Source organism: Manis javanica, chromosome 17, assembly GCF_040802235.1.
Source record: "Manis javanica isolate MJ-LG chromosome 17, MJ_LKY, whole genome shotgun sequence".
In the NCBI taxonomy this organism is placed as follows: domain Eukaryota; kingdom Metazoa; phylum Chordata; class Mammalia; order Pholidota; family Manidae; genus Manis; species Manis javanica.
Window position 1 is genome coordinate 2,278,346 of NC_133172.1, and position 16,064 is coordinate 2,294,409.

General features: G+C 47.3%; 1 protein-coding gene across 1 annotated transcript; it reads left to right on the forward strand.

Moving 5' to 3' along the window:
* The first annotated feature begins 14,351 nt into the window (after positions 1-14,351).
* On the forward strand, positions 14,352-15,257 carry LOC118973781 (vomeronasal type-1 receptor 4-like). Its single transcript, XM_037025658.2, has one exon. It carries the CDS (start codon positions 14,352-14,354, stop codon positions 15,255-15,257), a length of 906 nt encoding a protein of 301 aa, XP_036881553.2.
* The last annotated feature ends 807 nt before the right edge of the window (positions 15,258-16,064 follow it).

The following is a 16,064-nucleotide window of genomic DNA, read 5'->3' on the forward strand; positions in this document are numbered from 1 at the left end:
AAGGCCCTTCGATTTCATTGTATTAAATATATCATGCCACTCTCTTCTGGACTGTAAGGTTTCTGTTGAGAAGTCTGATGATAGCCTGATGGGTTTTCCTTTGTATGTGATTTTTTTCTCTCTCTGGCTGCCTTTAATACTCTGTCCTTGTCTTTGATCTTTGCCATTTTAATTATTATATGTCTTGGTGTTGCCCTCCTTGGGTCCCTTGTGTTGGGAGATCTGTGGGCTTCCATGGTCTGAGAGACTATTTCCTTCCCCAGCTTGGGGAAGTTTTCAGTAATTATCTCTTCAAAAATACTTTATATCCCTTTCTCTCTCTTCTTCTTCTGGCACCCCTATAATGTGAATATTTCTCCGTTTGAATTGATCACATGGTTCTCTTAATACTCTTTCATTCCTAGAGATCCTTTTATCTCTCTCTGCCTCAGCTTCTCTGTATTCCTGTTCTCTGATTTCTATTCCATTAACAGTCTCTTGCACTTCATCCAGTCTGCTCTTAAGACCTTCTATTGATTGTTTCATTTCTGTTATTTCCCTCTGGACTTCATCCCTTAGCTCTTGCTTATTTCTCTGCAGCTCATCAGCATGGTTATGACTTTTATTTTGAATTGTTTTTCAGGAAGATTGGTTATATCTATCTCACCAGGCCCTTTGGGGTTGTCTGAGTGATTTTTGACTGGACCAGATTCTTCTGCCTTTTCATGGCCATGTGGTTGCAGGCAGGTGGCACATGTGTCAGCTGGGAGATCAAAGTCCCTTCCTGCTTGCTGGTCGCCTTGCCCCTCTCCGCTGCCTGTGCCTTCTACCCGCACACTGGGAGCAATCTCTGGGATAATCCCCAGAGCTGCTGTGGGCTGAGCTGCCCTCAGGATAGCCTAGCACGCTGTGGGGGATTGCAGCCACACAGAGTGTATTCTCCTGTGAGAACAGCTCCTCTTCGTGCCTTCTGGACCTTACTCTGGCCTCCTCTGTCTATGCCGGTTAGCTGTGCACTGGGAGGAGACACTGTGTGATGGGAGGCGACACTGTGTGGTTGCTGTGGGCAGGCCTATTCTCTGGCTGCTCCTCAGCTGTGGTGGGTCAGCTGGTTTGCTTGCAGCACTAGCTAGGGGGAATAAAAAGCAGGCAGCTTATTGCCATGAGGAGCTTTGGAGCTGCTTTACCCTCCAGGAAGTTAGGAGGCCTGACTTTCCTCAAGATTTCCAGCCTGCTGGGCTGAGTGTGCTGCGATGATTTTGTCTATCTGTTGAGTCCTTGTCCCTTTAAGACTTTTAAAAAGCACCTGCTTTTCTTTTGCCCCTGGGGAACCGGCTGTGGGGACCTGCTTGCAGTCTCCGTCTCGGATTTTACTTTTCCATTTCTATAATGTCCAGTACACTATGCAGTGTGTGTCTGTGCTCCCAGTGCAGATTACTAGGGCTGGTTATTTAGCAGTCCTGTGCTTCCACTCCCTCCCCACTCTGATTCTTTCCCTCCTGCTGGTGAGCTGGGGTGGGGGGAGTGCTCGGGTCCTGCCGCATCATGGCTTTATATCTTACCCTTTTCGTGAGATGCTGAGTTCTCGCAGATGTAGACGTAGCCTGGCTGTTGTACTGTATTTTCTGGTCTCTCTTTTAGGAATAGTTGTATTTGTTGTATTTTCGAAAATATGTATGGTTTTGGGAGGAGATTTCCGCTGCCCTACTTATGCCACCATCTTGAGCCTTCTTCAGGGGCATAGATATTTACAATTGTTACATCCTCTTTTTGGACCGATCCTACCATCATTATGTAATGTTCCTCTTTGTCTTTTGTTACTTTCTATTTTGAAGTATACTTTGTCTGATATAAGTACTGCTACTCCTCCTTTTTTCTCCCTTTTATTTGCCTGAAAAATATTTTTCCATCCCTTCACTTTCAGCCGTGTATATCTTTAGGTGGAAAATGAGTCTCTTGTGGTAAATATGTAGATGGGTCTTGTTTGTTTATGCATTCCGCTCCCCTGTCTTTTGATTGGTGGTTTTGCTCCATTTTTACTTAAGGTAATGATTAATAGGTACATACAATGCCATTTTATTCATTGTTTTCTGGCTGTTTTGTAGTTCTTCTCTGGTCCTTTCTTCTTCTTTCATACTCTTTTCTTGAAATTTGATGGTTTTCTTTACTTTTATGCTTGGACTCCTTTAAGAAATTTTTTTGTGTGTCTATTGTAGGCTTTAGGTTTGTGGTTAGCATAAAGTTCACAGTAGGTTTCCTAAACATATGAGAGTCTATATTAAATTGATGATCACTCTGTTTAGAACACAACCTAAAATACTACATTTTTATTCTTCCTCCTCCTCCTCCCTTTATGTATAAGATGCATAATCTACATCCTCTGTGTATCTCTTATTTATTTATATATTTATTTATTATTCTTATTTTGGTATCCTTAATGTACAATTACATTTATGTGTATCTCTTGACTCATTTTGTATGTAGTTGATTTTACTACTTTTTTATTTCAACTCCAAATTTGCTTTGTAAATAATTGGTCTACTACCTTTACTATAGGTTTATTTTTGCTGATTCAAAATATTTAGATTAAAGAACATTCCATCCAGAGAAATCCCTTTAACATATCTTCTAAGGCAGGTTTAATGGTGGTGAATTCCTTTAACCTTGGCTTATCTTGGAAACTTTTAGCCTCCCCTTCAATTTTGAATATAACTTCATCATTCTTAATTACATCTGAGATATTATGACTTGGATAAGATTCAGAAAATGGGCAAAAGTTTTTAAACCAAAATATTTGGCATCCATATTAAATCTCCTGAAAGAAATGGAGCCTGTTCACATGCAGTTTTGCTCACTTTTATAGGATCTCCTCATGTTTAAATCAGGAATTTAATGAAACCTACACAGAAGTGTTTCCTAATATCATGCTTGGTAGATCAGAGGCATTTGGTAAAAAGAAAAAAAAATTGGTACACTAGCTCAAGAAGCTCAGCAAACCCTAAGTGCAAAAGCCAAGTCAACTATACTTGGACATTATCAGAGTCAAACTGGCAAAGGCGAAAGGCCAGAGACATCTTGAAAGTTGCAAGAGAAAATGCTACAGTACTCATAAAGTGGGGTTGCAAGCCTTTGTGATATTTGCACATGAGGCCAGAATACTTTTGTTGTGGCCGGCCTGTGCCTTTTAGATTATTTTGCAACATCTCTGGGTTCTACCCTGTTTCACTCTTCTTTTAACATCTGTAGAATCTGTAATGATGTCTCTCCGTCGTTCTTCACATTACAGGTAACACGTGTTCTTTCTTTCTCCCCCTCCCTCTCCCTTTCCCTCTTTCTCTCTGTAAATAATGATCAATTTATTTGATCTTGAGAAAGACAATTCTGGGTGTCTTGATGTTATCTAATATTTGTCAATTCCTACTTTCTGTCATTGCCACCATGGTCTTCATTATTTCTTTCCTCTGTTTACCTTGTGTTGAATTAACTCTGTGTTTACTAACCTAAAGGGGGAGCTTTTATAGCTGATTGCGATATTTTCTTGCTTCCTAATATCAGTTTCAATGCTGTATATTTCCCTCTAAGCTGTAGTGGAAGCCATACGGAGTGAGAACGTGTGCTTTTATGTTCATTCAGCTCATGTTCTTTTCCAATTCACTTATAATTTTCTTTTGCCTGTTTTATTCAGAAGCATGCTTTTAAATTGTTATCCACATGGGGTTCTCTACCCCAGATTTCTTTCTGTTTCTGAGTTCTAGTTTAATTCTTTTGCCATAGATAAAGGTATTACATCAATATAAAAATCAACGAGTTTTCTCTTATAGCCGAATCGGTCTTCCTCAGGAATACGCAATGCACACTCAAAATGAATGTGTACTCTTCTTCTTTTGAGTGAAACTAACTGGATACACACCTGTTTTTACTATTTATGTAGAAAGTGTTTCCATAGTATATAGAAAATATAATCTGTAGGTCTCAAATTTTTTTGAGTTTATACCTTCCACCACACCCTATGTTAATAGTACAGAAAATACAAAGGAAAACATTTTCAAACTGATCTAAAGTTCAGGACACATTAACTGGAACAGGAATACAAACAAGTCCCAGGAGAAGCAACCATGACAATAGTTAATATTTAAAAGGTCCTTTTCCCTAATCAGTGGTGTTCATGATCCATGAACTGTTCCCTAGTTTTCCGCTACACTTGTACCAGTTCCTAGCTATAGCTATGATCACTCAGGAACTGTGTGAACACGCTTCTGTAGTCAGAGCCTCATGTGCCTTGCCTGGGACTCGGTAGGTGGTTGACATTGCCTAGACTCATCAGAGGACAGATTCTCTGGAAGCCTTGATCATCCGTAATCCAATTTGCAGGAGAGAAAAATGGATGCAGTGGCTCTGGAGCAGACATTTTGGTCAGTGTAAAAATATGAGATGCATCACTCACATGATAGAAGGAAATGATCTCCATGGCCATTTCTATGAAGATACCCACTCGATGTAACTGGGGGCTCACTGACAGAGCGGTCAAGGGCATGGTGCTGGCTGAGAAGACATTGCCATTTCTCAAGCCCACAGTCCAGAAGCCAAGTTCCAAACACAGGAGAACCACCCCTCATTGATTAATGAATTCCCTGCAAACACCGACATCCCCCTCTTTGCTTGTCCCCACCTCCACCTCCCCAGTAATGGTGGCCAGAGGTGAACCCAAGGGAGCCCAGGACACAGACTGCATAGTCGAATCACTCAGCACAGTTCCCCCGATTCCGTTTGAACTGCTCACAGCAGACACTCCTTAGGTCCTCTGAAACAATGAGATAGTTGTTGGCTGTGTCAACATCCAAGGTCACATCTACTGTGGGGAGAAAGGTCAGCAAGTCAGAGAGGACATACACTGTGCACCACAATTTGCATCTCATTACTTTCACTTTGATAGCCCTATATGGCCCCCCAGTCGGAATGTTCCTGGCCACACTTCCCTGGCCCCTGGTGAGGTCAAATTTCCAGTGTAGAAGGAATGATTACCATTGGAGCTAGTCCCTCTTATCAAAATAGGTATTGCGTTTGCATTAAGTTGTGTGATTAAAGATTTTTCTTCTCTTTAGTACATGATAGACATGAATAAAAGAGTCTATGACTGTTTGTTCTCAAGTCATACAAATTAACACAGATTCTGCCAAAATGCAGACACCAAACAGGTATTTTGAACAATGGAAAATATTTTACATTTCCTGATATGAGATGAGTAAGTCCTGAACAGTGAGGGCAGAGGATGGCATTTGCATGGACTTGAGTGGGGATGTGTGGAATCCAGGCAGCAGCTCGGACCTGGAACTCCAGGGGGGTTGCCCAGAGGGGCAGGTCTGCCAGAGAAGGCAGATTGTGGCACTGCCCTCATGTCTACTACCCCTCATTAGAGGATGGTGCCCCAGCTGCTTGTCCCCACATGACCATGTGGGCGGAGCCAGTGGGGCCTCAGAAGCCATCCCTGTGGGCCAGACACCCCTCCTGTTACTTGGCTACCCCTAACCTGGCTCTTTTCAAGATGCTCAGACTTTCCGGTCATTGGAGGGGACTCGTCAAGATTCTGGGGCAGCATTAACCACCCCAAATTCAAGTGGCAAGGAGCAAGAAGTAAGGTCACTGACAACACAAAGCAGCTTGTTTCCCTCACAATGACACTGCAGCATGGAATTGCTTCTGATGCTCACTTATCACTTCCCTTCGTACCCAGTGAATCTGCCCATGAGACCCGGTAGCAGAGACAGAATGGGCAAGGACTCAGCCTGCTCCAGGGCACCCGCGAGGTCCGGCCTGGTGTCCTAACTGGTGCATTAGACCTGGGTAACTCAGCTAGGAGGCTGATTCATGTGTTCTGCCTCGTAGCTCCAGGTCAGGGAGGGAGGCACAGGCTGCATGCCCAGTCCAGAGTCTGCATCAGCCCTGATCCCACAGGCACTCTGTCCCATGGGCTGGGAGCCCAACTGGGAAGGGTTCCTGGCCCACACTCAGCATGGAGGAGAATCCCCTGAGGGCTTTTCCCATTGCAGCTTCTGGGCCTCATGGCCAGAGGGGTCAGATTCAACACATCGGGGTTTGCTACTCAGCCAGTGGCCCGGGAACTAGCAGGCGTGACTCCAGCCGAGTTCCTGTAGGAAATCCAGATCCACAGGCCAGCCCAGCGCTGAGCATCAGGCCTGCATTCAAATCTGCAGGATCCTCAGGGGATTTATTTAAATACACTCAAGTTTGAGAGTCCAAGTTCTGGAGCAGGGCTGCACAATGTGAGTGAGCCCCATGTGCCATTCAACGTTTTCTTACAACGCCTTTCTAAGTAATAAGAATCAGATGTAATTGATTTGAATAGTAAGTTTTGTCTAATCTAACATATTCAAAGTCTGATTTCTGCTTGTGTCCATTGCCATGTTTAAGTGATCGATAGCTCCCAGGGGCTGTTGGAAATGCTGGTAGCGCAAGTCTGGGCATGGCAAGTGTTCCTGCCCTTAAAACCCTATGGACTATTCTAGTTTGCAGCTGGAACTGAGAGCCCAGGGGGCATGAGGGAGGAAAACCTCCAGGGGCGTGAACTCTGCCAGTGCCCCACACTCAGGGGAGCCCTGGGAAGTCGCTCTCCAGGGGCTGTTTGGGGCGGGGGTGGCCGGGTGGGTGCCTCACCCTGGAGCTTCTGCAGCTGTGGGTTCATCTGGAGAGCAGCGCTCAGCTGGGGCTCCAGTGCCCTGAGGCATGAAACCAACTGCCCGAGGTGCCTGTTGGCCTGATGTGGGCCTTCTGGGAGGCCACCGAGCAGTGGGGTGCACTGCATGCCACCCCCATTGGGCTGCCTCTGCCGTAAATTCAGGCACTGGGGGCAGCAGATGTAGCCACATTTCAGGGGTTTTCAAGATAAGTCACACATAGGGCATCTCCTTGCCTCCTTAGACTGCTTGGCCATGACTGCCAGCTGGGGAAAGAGAGGCATGATCTTGGAGTTTCCAGGGGCTGAATATTAGCCGGTGGGACACTGTCACCTTTCTTTGCCTGCATATTTTCAGTCACTGCTGCTGGGCAGTGAAGGCCCAACACAAACACAAACACAGATGACTCGTGGCCCCGTGCCACTGATATTTAAAACTCCATGTGGGTTGAGGGACAGAATTTTTCCTGGCCTTCGAGTGAGAGGGGCTACGCTCTACCTGAGGCATCCCACATGGGCTTCACCAGCCCCACGTGTCTGTGGAGCCACTGAGCTAGGGCTCAGCCACATGGACGTGGGCTCAGAGTGTCATTTGCATAGTAGCTTTGAGGGCATAGTAAGAGAAAGGGAATAGACACTGTGTCGTTGAGAACAAAAGGTGAACCCATGTTTAAATGACACATTTTGCCTGTTAAAACCAGACAGACCTGGTTCATTTTGATGTAACATGGCTACTAGAAAGGGACATGCAATTTTGTCTGTGGTCACCTGGTTCCCATGGATGCTCTGGCCTATCCCCAGAACCCTTCACTCCGCAGCCACCCCTGCCAGGGGTCACATCCACACAGCAGGAGAGGTGGCCAAGCTGGGGCTGGGAAGCCGTTCCCTGTGTCACGGGGTCTGCCCACTGTGCTCTGACCGGGCAAAGGAAGAGCATGATCTCTACGACCTGGCTCTGAATCTGGGCTCTGCCTCCATGGCCTCCTGAGGCAGTGCGGCCCCAGGCACGCCCACCACCTGGCATGGGGTCGGTGTTCTACTTTCTTTACTGTTGTTTTATTATCTCTGGTGACAGCTATTAACCCTTAGGAACACTTCCACTATAGCAGTCCCTCCAAAATACACTGCAGAGATGGTTTGTGGGAGGTAAACTCTCTCAGCTTTTGCTTATCTGGAAATTGTTTAATCTCTCCCTCAAATTTAAATAATAATCTTGCCAGATAAAGTATTCTTGGTTCAAGGCTCTTTTACTTCATTCCATTAAATACATCATGCCACTCCCTTTTGGCCTGTAAGGTTTCTGTTGAGAAGTCTGATGATAGCCTGATGGGTTTTCCTTTGTACATGATCTTTTTTTCTCTCTGGCTGCTTTTAAAAGTCTGTCCTTATCCTTGATCTTTGCCATTTTAATGATTATATGTCTTGGTGCTGTCTTCCTTGGGTCCCTTGTGTTGGGAGATCTGTGCACCTCCATGGTCTGAGAGACTATCTTCTTCCCCAGATTGGGGAAGTTTTCAGCAATTACCTCCTGAAAGACACTTTCTATCCCTTTTTCTCTCTTCTTCTTCTGGTACCCCTATAATGCAAATATTGTTCCATTTGGATTGGACACACAGTTCTCTCAATATTCTTTCATTCTTAGAGATCCTTTTTTCTCTCTGTGCCTCAGCTTCTTTGTATTCCTCTTCTCTGGTTTATATGTCATTTATCACCTCCTCCACCATATGTAATCTGCTTTTAAAACCTTCCATTGTATGTTTCATTTCTGATACTGTGTCCCATAATGATTGGATCTCCAACTGTAATACATTCCTGAGTTCTTGAGTATTTTTATGTACCTCCATAAACATGTGAATAATTTTTATTTTGAAATCTCAGGAAGATTCATGAGCTCAGTTTCATCTGACTCTTTCTCTGGTGGTGTATTCATAATTTCGCTTTGAACCAGGTTCATTTCACATTTCATATTTGTAGGTGGCTCCCTCTAGTGCCCAGAAGCTCTACTCTCTGGAGCTGCTCAGCCCTGGAGCAATGTCGGGGTTGCAGGGGAGCAGTGTTGGGGTCTGGTCACAGGAAAGAGCTGTTCCCTGCTTCCTGGCTGCCATGTGTCTTGGCTGCTAGAACCGAGCACACAGGTAGAAGCCTCTATGCTTTGCATTTGTAGCTGCTGTAGATGGAGCTTCCCTCTGTCTGGCCTAATGCCAGGGTAGGGTTTGCCAGTTTGTGAGCCGGGTGGAGCTGGTTGGGAGAAAGGCGCAGGAGGCTTCATATCACAGGTGGGGGCCTGGGAGCTGTGTAGCCAGCCAAGGGGCTTGAGTGCCTGAAGATCGTGAAAGTTCCCAACCTTCTGGGAAGAATGGACATGGACAATTTTTCTACCTGTCCTTTCTCCTGAGCAGTAAGCTCTGCGCAATCCTTGCCCCTTTAGCAGCCCTCTCGCTGTTAGGAAGTCTCTCAGCCTGCCTGCCTTTCTTTTGTCCCAGAGCAGCCGAATGTGGATCCCTGCTTTCCACAAGTGGCTGGAATCTCAGTCTCTCCAGGTATTCTGTCTGTATTAGCTTTCCAACTCCCCTAATCATGTGACCATCATGGAATGTAGGTTTGTGCTCCCAGAGCAGATCTCCAGAGCTAGTTGTTCAGCAGTCCTAGGCCTCCACTCCTTCCCTGCTCTGTTTCTCTTCCTCCTGTTGGTGAGCTGGGGTGGGGGAAGGGCCTGGGTCCCACAGTGCCACAGCTTTGGTACGTTACCCTGTTCTGTGAGATCTATTCTTTTCTCTAGGTGTATGCAGTCTGGCGCAGTGCCCTTTCCTGTTGCTCTTTCAGGATTAGTTGTATTAATAATATTTTCATATTATATGCGGTTTTACAAGGAAGCCTCTGTCTCACCTCTGACACTGCCATCTTTAATCCCTAAACACCCCATGACTAATTTATATCATGATTGAGACTCTGTGCCCCTGTATCACCTCTACCTGTTTAACACCATCACCCAGCCCCTCCACCATGGTAACCGCCAGTTGCCTCTCAGGGTCTATGACTGAGTTCTGTTCATTTTGTTTTGTTTTGTATCCAGAGAAAACACATATAAGTGAAACCAAACCTGTAAGTGGACCTGCCCATCATTGAGAAGACACTGTGAGGACAGGATTCTGATCCAGTGAGTGTGATATTAGGAAATACTTTTGAGAAGGTTTCATTAATTTCCTGATCAAAGTAAGAGGCGCTTGTACACACGTGAGTAAAGGTATTTGAAACCAGCCATGTCCGTGTCCTGAGGACTGAATTGCTGCTAAGTATTTGGTGGGACAGTCTCTGCCCTGCTTTGAAATGCACATTCACCACAAAACACACCCCTCCAGTTCTAATCCAAAATGAAAATAAAAGAGGGGCCATACTGATAAAAAGAAAAGCATTCTCAGGATAGTGTGTTGTCTCCTTTTGAAATGGTTAAGCGCAGTTCCCAGGACATTTCATAGGACAGGACCCCCTGCCCCCTGGTGGGATTGGGGCGCAGAGCAGTGAGGGGAGCAGGAGGGGGACCATGGCCACTGCACCCGGGTGGGAATCTCAGTCTCAAACTGTTAAGGAGCGAGGGCCGAGGACCCCAACCTCCTGGGACGACCAGCCCCCAGATCATATGCTGATGATCAGCGAGCTCGCCCTGTGGATCGCGTTTGGGACGGGGACAGAGCCCGGAGGGGAAGCCCAGGACACAGTGAGGGGGTCCCTGTGCACTGCGTGTCTGCCACCCGGTTACCGCTTCCACCCTGACCGGATGCCCCCACGGGAACGGGAAACTTTCTCTCTGCTCAGCTGCTCACGGAGACTTTTCGGTAATTGCCAGCACTTGCCACTAATCGCCTGCCAGGCTGGAGGGTGACGGCACTGGGGTGGGATTCGCTGCTCGCTGGAGACGCCCTGAGCCTCCGAGCAGACGGTGTCTCCAGGACTAGCCAGGACGTGGTAAGGCGCCCCCGTGGGGACGTCAGGTCCGGGAGCCCTGCCCTATAAGTACGGCCCCTCCTGAGTGACGTCCCTGCAGAAGCTCAGGAGCAGAGCCTGCAGGTAGGTGCCTCCCCGCGGTCAGGGAGCCAGCAGGGAGGGGCTCCCCAGGATGGACACAGAGCCTGGCCGGGGGATCCAAGACAGCACAGGGCCCCCTGCCAGGTGCTCTGCTGCCCTTCCCGACCTGAATGGGCAGGAGGTTGATGGCCACACATTTCCCTGTTTGAAATCCCATTTTGTGTGGTGCAGCATCTCAGGGATTGCTGCCCAGATGTCTGCAGGGTTCTTGTGTGTGTTGAGTTGTGTATAAGCACAGCTCACATTTTTATCCATACATTTGAACAGGTAATTGGCCCCTGTGCTTCCTGAACCTGCGGGGCCTGTTGGGGAATGAAGAGTTATAGAGAGATGAGATCAGGTTTATTTTGAAAATGGTGTGAATGTTGGAAGTAAGTCATGTACAGGGCTTTTATTTAATGGGAAATAGGAATTTGACCCATAAACTCTGTGATGACTAATTTCACTGTAGTTGGAAATGCATGGAATGTGCCCTGGGCCAAGCACATCTGTCTGAATGTCTGTCCCCCCAACATGGATATGTTGCAGTCGTAACCCCAGAGATGACAGGAGGCTAGTGGGGCAAACGGTGCTCACAGGACAGACACAACGGCCTTCAGTGTGTTGTAACGAAGCACAACTTTCTCCTCAGGAAAGAGGCAGGTGAGAAGGCTTCAGAGTCCCCCGTTTTCTCCAGAACGGTTCGCCCCCACACACCCAAAGACATGGGGAGTGACCTGCGCACGCTCTTCCCCGTGCCTGTGGGTGGAGATGGCCCCTGGGCGACAGGCCCTGGGTGTGGGGTCCTGGGATGGCACAGGCCACCTTCCATGGGGGCCCCTGGCCCTGGCTGTGCTAGAGCCCATGTGATGGTCGGGTGGCGCTCAGGGTCTTTGCAGGGCAGGTGTGTCTGTCTTCTGCCTGGGCGGCTGGAGAAAGTAAGGCATGCGTGTTTGCAATGTGTGCCCACAGTATGTGCCACCTAAGGGTGACCACATCCCTGACCAGGGAACCCTCACCCCAGAGGAAGGTGGCTGGGCCACGTGGAGATGGGTAGCGGGTGCCTCCCTTATACAGCAGTCAGGGGCCCAGTGGGGGGCCCTGGGTTTTGTGAGGATTGGTGCTGAGAGTGAGCTGTGCTCGCATCCACTCCAGAGATAATGGAACTGCTCAGGCCACTGCAGCACAGAGAGTCTGAGAAATGACAATTCCTAGGAGTCTGTCCAGCAGGGGCTGATCGGGGGAAGGCAGGGAGGCAGCGCTGAGGCCGTCAGGGTGGGTAAGGATGCTCAGCAAACAGGGAACCCAGCATGGATGGTATCACTTTGAGCAAACTTATCCCTAAGATTAACAGTAGGAAATGTAAGTATTCTACTTTAACTCATTTTTCCCTTCTAACGCCCTCCTTACTCTATGTAGACCCGTCTCTGACCCACGGCATCGTCCTGCCTCCAAAGGGCTTCCTGCACCGTCCTGCGCGGCAGGCCCAGGGCACCAAACCCCGTTTTCCTTTGAGCCTTTACTTCTCCTTCGCTTCTGATGGATAATGTCACAGGGCCCAGGGACCACGTCGGTGGGATTTTTCTCTCAACACTAATATTTTACTCCACTCCCCTCTGCTCGCATGGTGTCTTGGAGAAACTGGATGTGAATCTTTTCTATGCTTCTCTGCAGGAAAGGTGTTTTTTTCTCTTACATTTTTAAGAGATGTTTTAATCCACGATGTCCCACACGTTCCAATGTTATGTGTCGGGGGAGTTGAGGGTTTTTTTTCCGTTTTGGTTTCTGTTTTCCTTGCATTTCTCCTGCTTGGTGTCTGCCAAGCGTCCCCCAGCTGGGCTGCGGTGCTGACATCCCTGGGCGAATCCGCTGTCACTGTGCTTTTATGTATCTCTGCTGTTCCTTCTCTGCTAATCCAATTATGCAGAGTTACCCCTCGGGTGGTTGTCCCACAGTCCGGGGATATTTGAACCTGTGTTTTGTCTCATCTCTTGTGGTTGTTTTCCAGTTTGGGAGTTTCTGTCAACACGTCCTTACACTCAATGGTACGTGCCTCAGGCATCTTCAGTCTGCGCACAGGCCCATCATGGGCACTGTGCTTTCTCTTACACTGTTTTGTTTCCTCCATCATTTTGTCTTGGTTGTTAGCTTCCGTTCACCTACTCAATTATCTAGTCCTTCTCCTGTGCTGTCTGCTTCAACCAACACAGCTCATGACATATTAATTACAGGTGCTTTAAACGTTGCTGTGATAACCCATCTTCCATCCACATCTGCACCTGATGCAATCTTCATGTTTCAATCATTGTTGCTGTGCCTTTCAGTCATCCCTGTCATTGCTACTCATGGTGGACGTGCTGTGGAGCGTCTAGGAACTGCTCTAATCATCCCTTTGGGTGAGTGGGAGGTGTGGGGAGAGGGCACCGCCTCCCTGCTGGGATGAGGCCTCAGTGACAGGGGAGTGTGTGCCCCCGGGCTGTGAACTGCACAGGCACCTCTCAGCCTTGTCCCCTGTAGGCAGGGCAGGATGGCTACAGGGGCTGGGCCTGGGTGTCCCCTTCCCCAGGGCAGTGGGCTCTGATCACACCCCAGCGGGTGAGGCCCCAGGCAGGAGTGTCCTGGGGCATCTGTTATTGAGGAGAACTCAGCGCTCTCCTGTTTTCTAAAAGTGGTTTCACGCCGCCTGTGCCAAATGCACAAGGGGAATGTCTCTGATATTTGCTGAGGGAACTGGTGCAGCTCCTGGAGGTGAAACTCACAAATCGAAGTGGCCCCTCATTCCTTGGCCTCCCTGGCATATCTGGGTATCAGCCTTTGTACACTGAGCCCCCAGCCCTTTGCGAAGTACAGGGTGGGCTTCCCTACCCCCACCACAGCTCTGGCCATGGTCTCCTCGCAGAGTCTCAGATCCAGGAAGCCTTGATGGCCAGTATTCCCTTCCCACCATCCCAGCACCAAGGCAGTGATGTCCCCAGGGTCCTCAATTCTCTTAAGGATCCACGAATTTTCAGATTTTTAGTTGTTAAACTATTGTTCGAATGTAGTGTTCACTTCCAAGTACATCACATGAAATGCCAGAAAGCAGAAACTGTTACTGATTTTGTAATTTATTTGGTATCCACTAACTCTGTGGATTATTGTTCTAAAGTGTATAAGAAAATGAGTTTGATAATATTACAATCTTAGCAATATTTCTGAACTCTCTGCTTAATGGTTGTCGATCATCCATCTGTACAATAGGCAGGCTGACCAGGGTCTGTCAGGGGAGCAGCATGTGCCCTTGTCCCTTGGGGCACAGTCACACTCGGGACAGGCTCTGAGCACCTATTGGACAGCAGTATGTGGAACACCCCAGACAGTTCCTCATTTCAAGGACTGTACAGTCTGGACAAGCAGAACAGAAAGTGAATAGACATAAATACAAAATGGTAATGTAAATATTAACAGGTATCAGGTGTATGTTCTCCAGGTAAAGCCATCTCTACAGAGGACGAAGAGTCTCTGTTTGCAGGAGAAGAAAGGGAAAGGATCCTTTCCCAATGCTGGTTATGTAAGAAGGCTGCTGACGTTACCACCAGCACAGCCCCCTTTGTCTCCAGGCCTCCCCGAAGCCCTCTCCATGCTTTTTAAGGAAGATGTCCTACAAACCACAGGGGAAGTAACTCTGAAAACCACCTTTCTGCTACAAATTATAGTTGGGACGATGGCCAATGTCACCCTCTTTTTCCATAATGTCTCCCCAGTCTTGTATGGCTGCAAGCAGAGACCCACACATGCAGTTCTCACCCACATGGCCTTGGCCAATCTCTTGGCTCTTCTCTCCTCTGGGATTCCCCACACAATGGTGACTTTTCTTTTGACCAACCCCCTGTCCAGTCTTGGGTGTAAACTTGTATATTATACACAGAGAGTGGCTCGCAGCTCCACCCTGTGCTCCACCTGTGTCCTGAGCACCTACCAGTTGTTCACACTCATCCCTGGGAGAGTGGAGTGCACGATGCTCAGGAGAGCCCCCAGGGTCACTGGTCCTTCCTGCTGTGTCTGCTGGGTGTTGGGTCTCTTATTGAATATCTCTATTCCTGTGAATGTTACTGATGCACAGAACACAGGAAATTATACTGACACACAGGGCAGGTGGTTCTGCTCATCCCCGAGTCCCAGGGCTTTTATTGTCATCCTGTGGTCCTGTCCGGATGCCGTGTTTATTGGTCTCATGGTCTGGGGCAGTGGCTCCATGGTGGGTCTGCTCCGCAGACATCACCAGAGGGTGCAGTATATTCACACCCCCAGGGGCCCCCACACCTGCCCCCCAGAGACCAGAGCCGCCCACACCATCCTGATGCTGGTGGTCACCTTTGTCGCCTTCTACATGATGAATTTGGGTTTTACGTTTTACATCACTTTCTTTTTAGACCTTCAGCTCTGGCTGATACAGACATGTAATGTTTTGGCTTTGTGTTTCCCCACTGTGAGCCCCTTCCTGCTGGTCCTTAGGGACCCCAGAACTCCCAGGCTTTGCTCTTGAATTGCTAGAAGTCATTCTTGAAATATTAAATACATAGATGTCAGCTTCTATACCATCCCTGATATTATACTTAATAACCATTTACCATTAACTATTTTTATCATTTGTTTTTTATTTTGACTGTGCAGAATGTCATATTCATGACTTACCCATTTCTACGTGCTCATCATTGGCATTAAATGCATTCATAACGTCTGTGACCATCGCCACTGTGTGTACCCAGGAATTTTCATTATCCCCAATGAACTTTGGACTTATTGAAGAATAAGTCCCATTTATTCTTGCTCCCCGCTGTCCCTCTGCTCCTTGACCTCTCTTGCATGTGCCTGTTCGAGGTACTTCATATAACCGGACTAATACAGTGTTTGTCGTTAGGTGTCTGCATTATCTCGGTAAGCAAAATGTTTTCAATGTCATTCCAGTTTGTAGCACAGATGAAACTTTGATTCACTTTTATGGTTGAACCTGATTCCATTTTATCTATATGTATGACTTTTTCTTTACACATTCATCTGTGCATGAACCCTTGGACTGTTTCCACCTTCAAGCTATTGAAAATAACACCATTTTAAACACTGGTGTACAATTATCTAGCAAGTCCATGCTTGCTTTTAATTCTAGAGGACACATACCTATTAATGAAATTTGCATGTCATATTGTACTTCTATATGCATCCTTTTGAGAAATGAGCAAACTTTTCACAAAGCTCCTGCATGAATTCACATTCCCACCAGCAATGCACAGATGTACCCGTTTTTCCACATTCTTTACAAAATTTACTTTTTTGTTGGATTATACCCAGTCAA

Coding starts and splice junctions, on each gene's coding strand:
- LOC118973781 (XM_037025658.2), top strand. CDS start 14,352: ATGCTTTTTAAGGAAGATGTCCTACAAACCACAGGGGAAGTAACTCTG.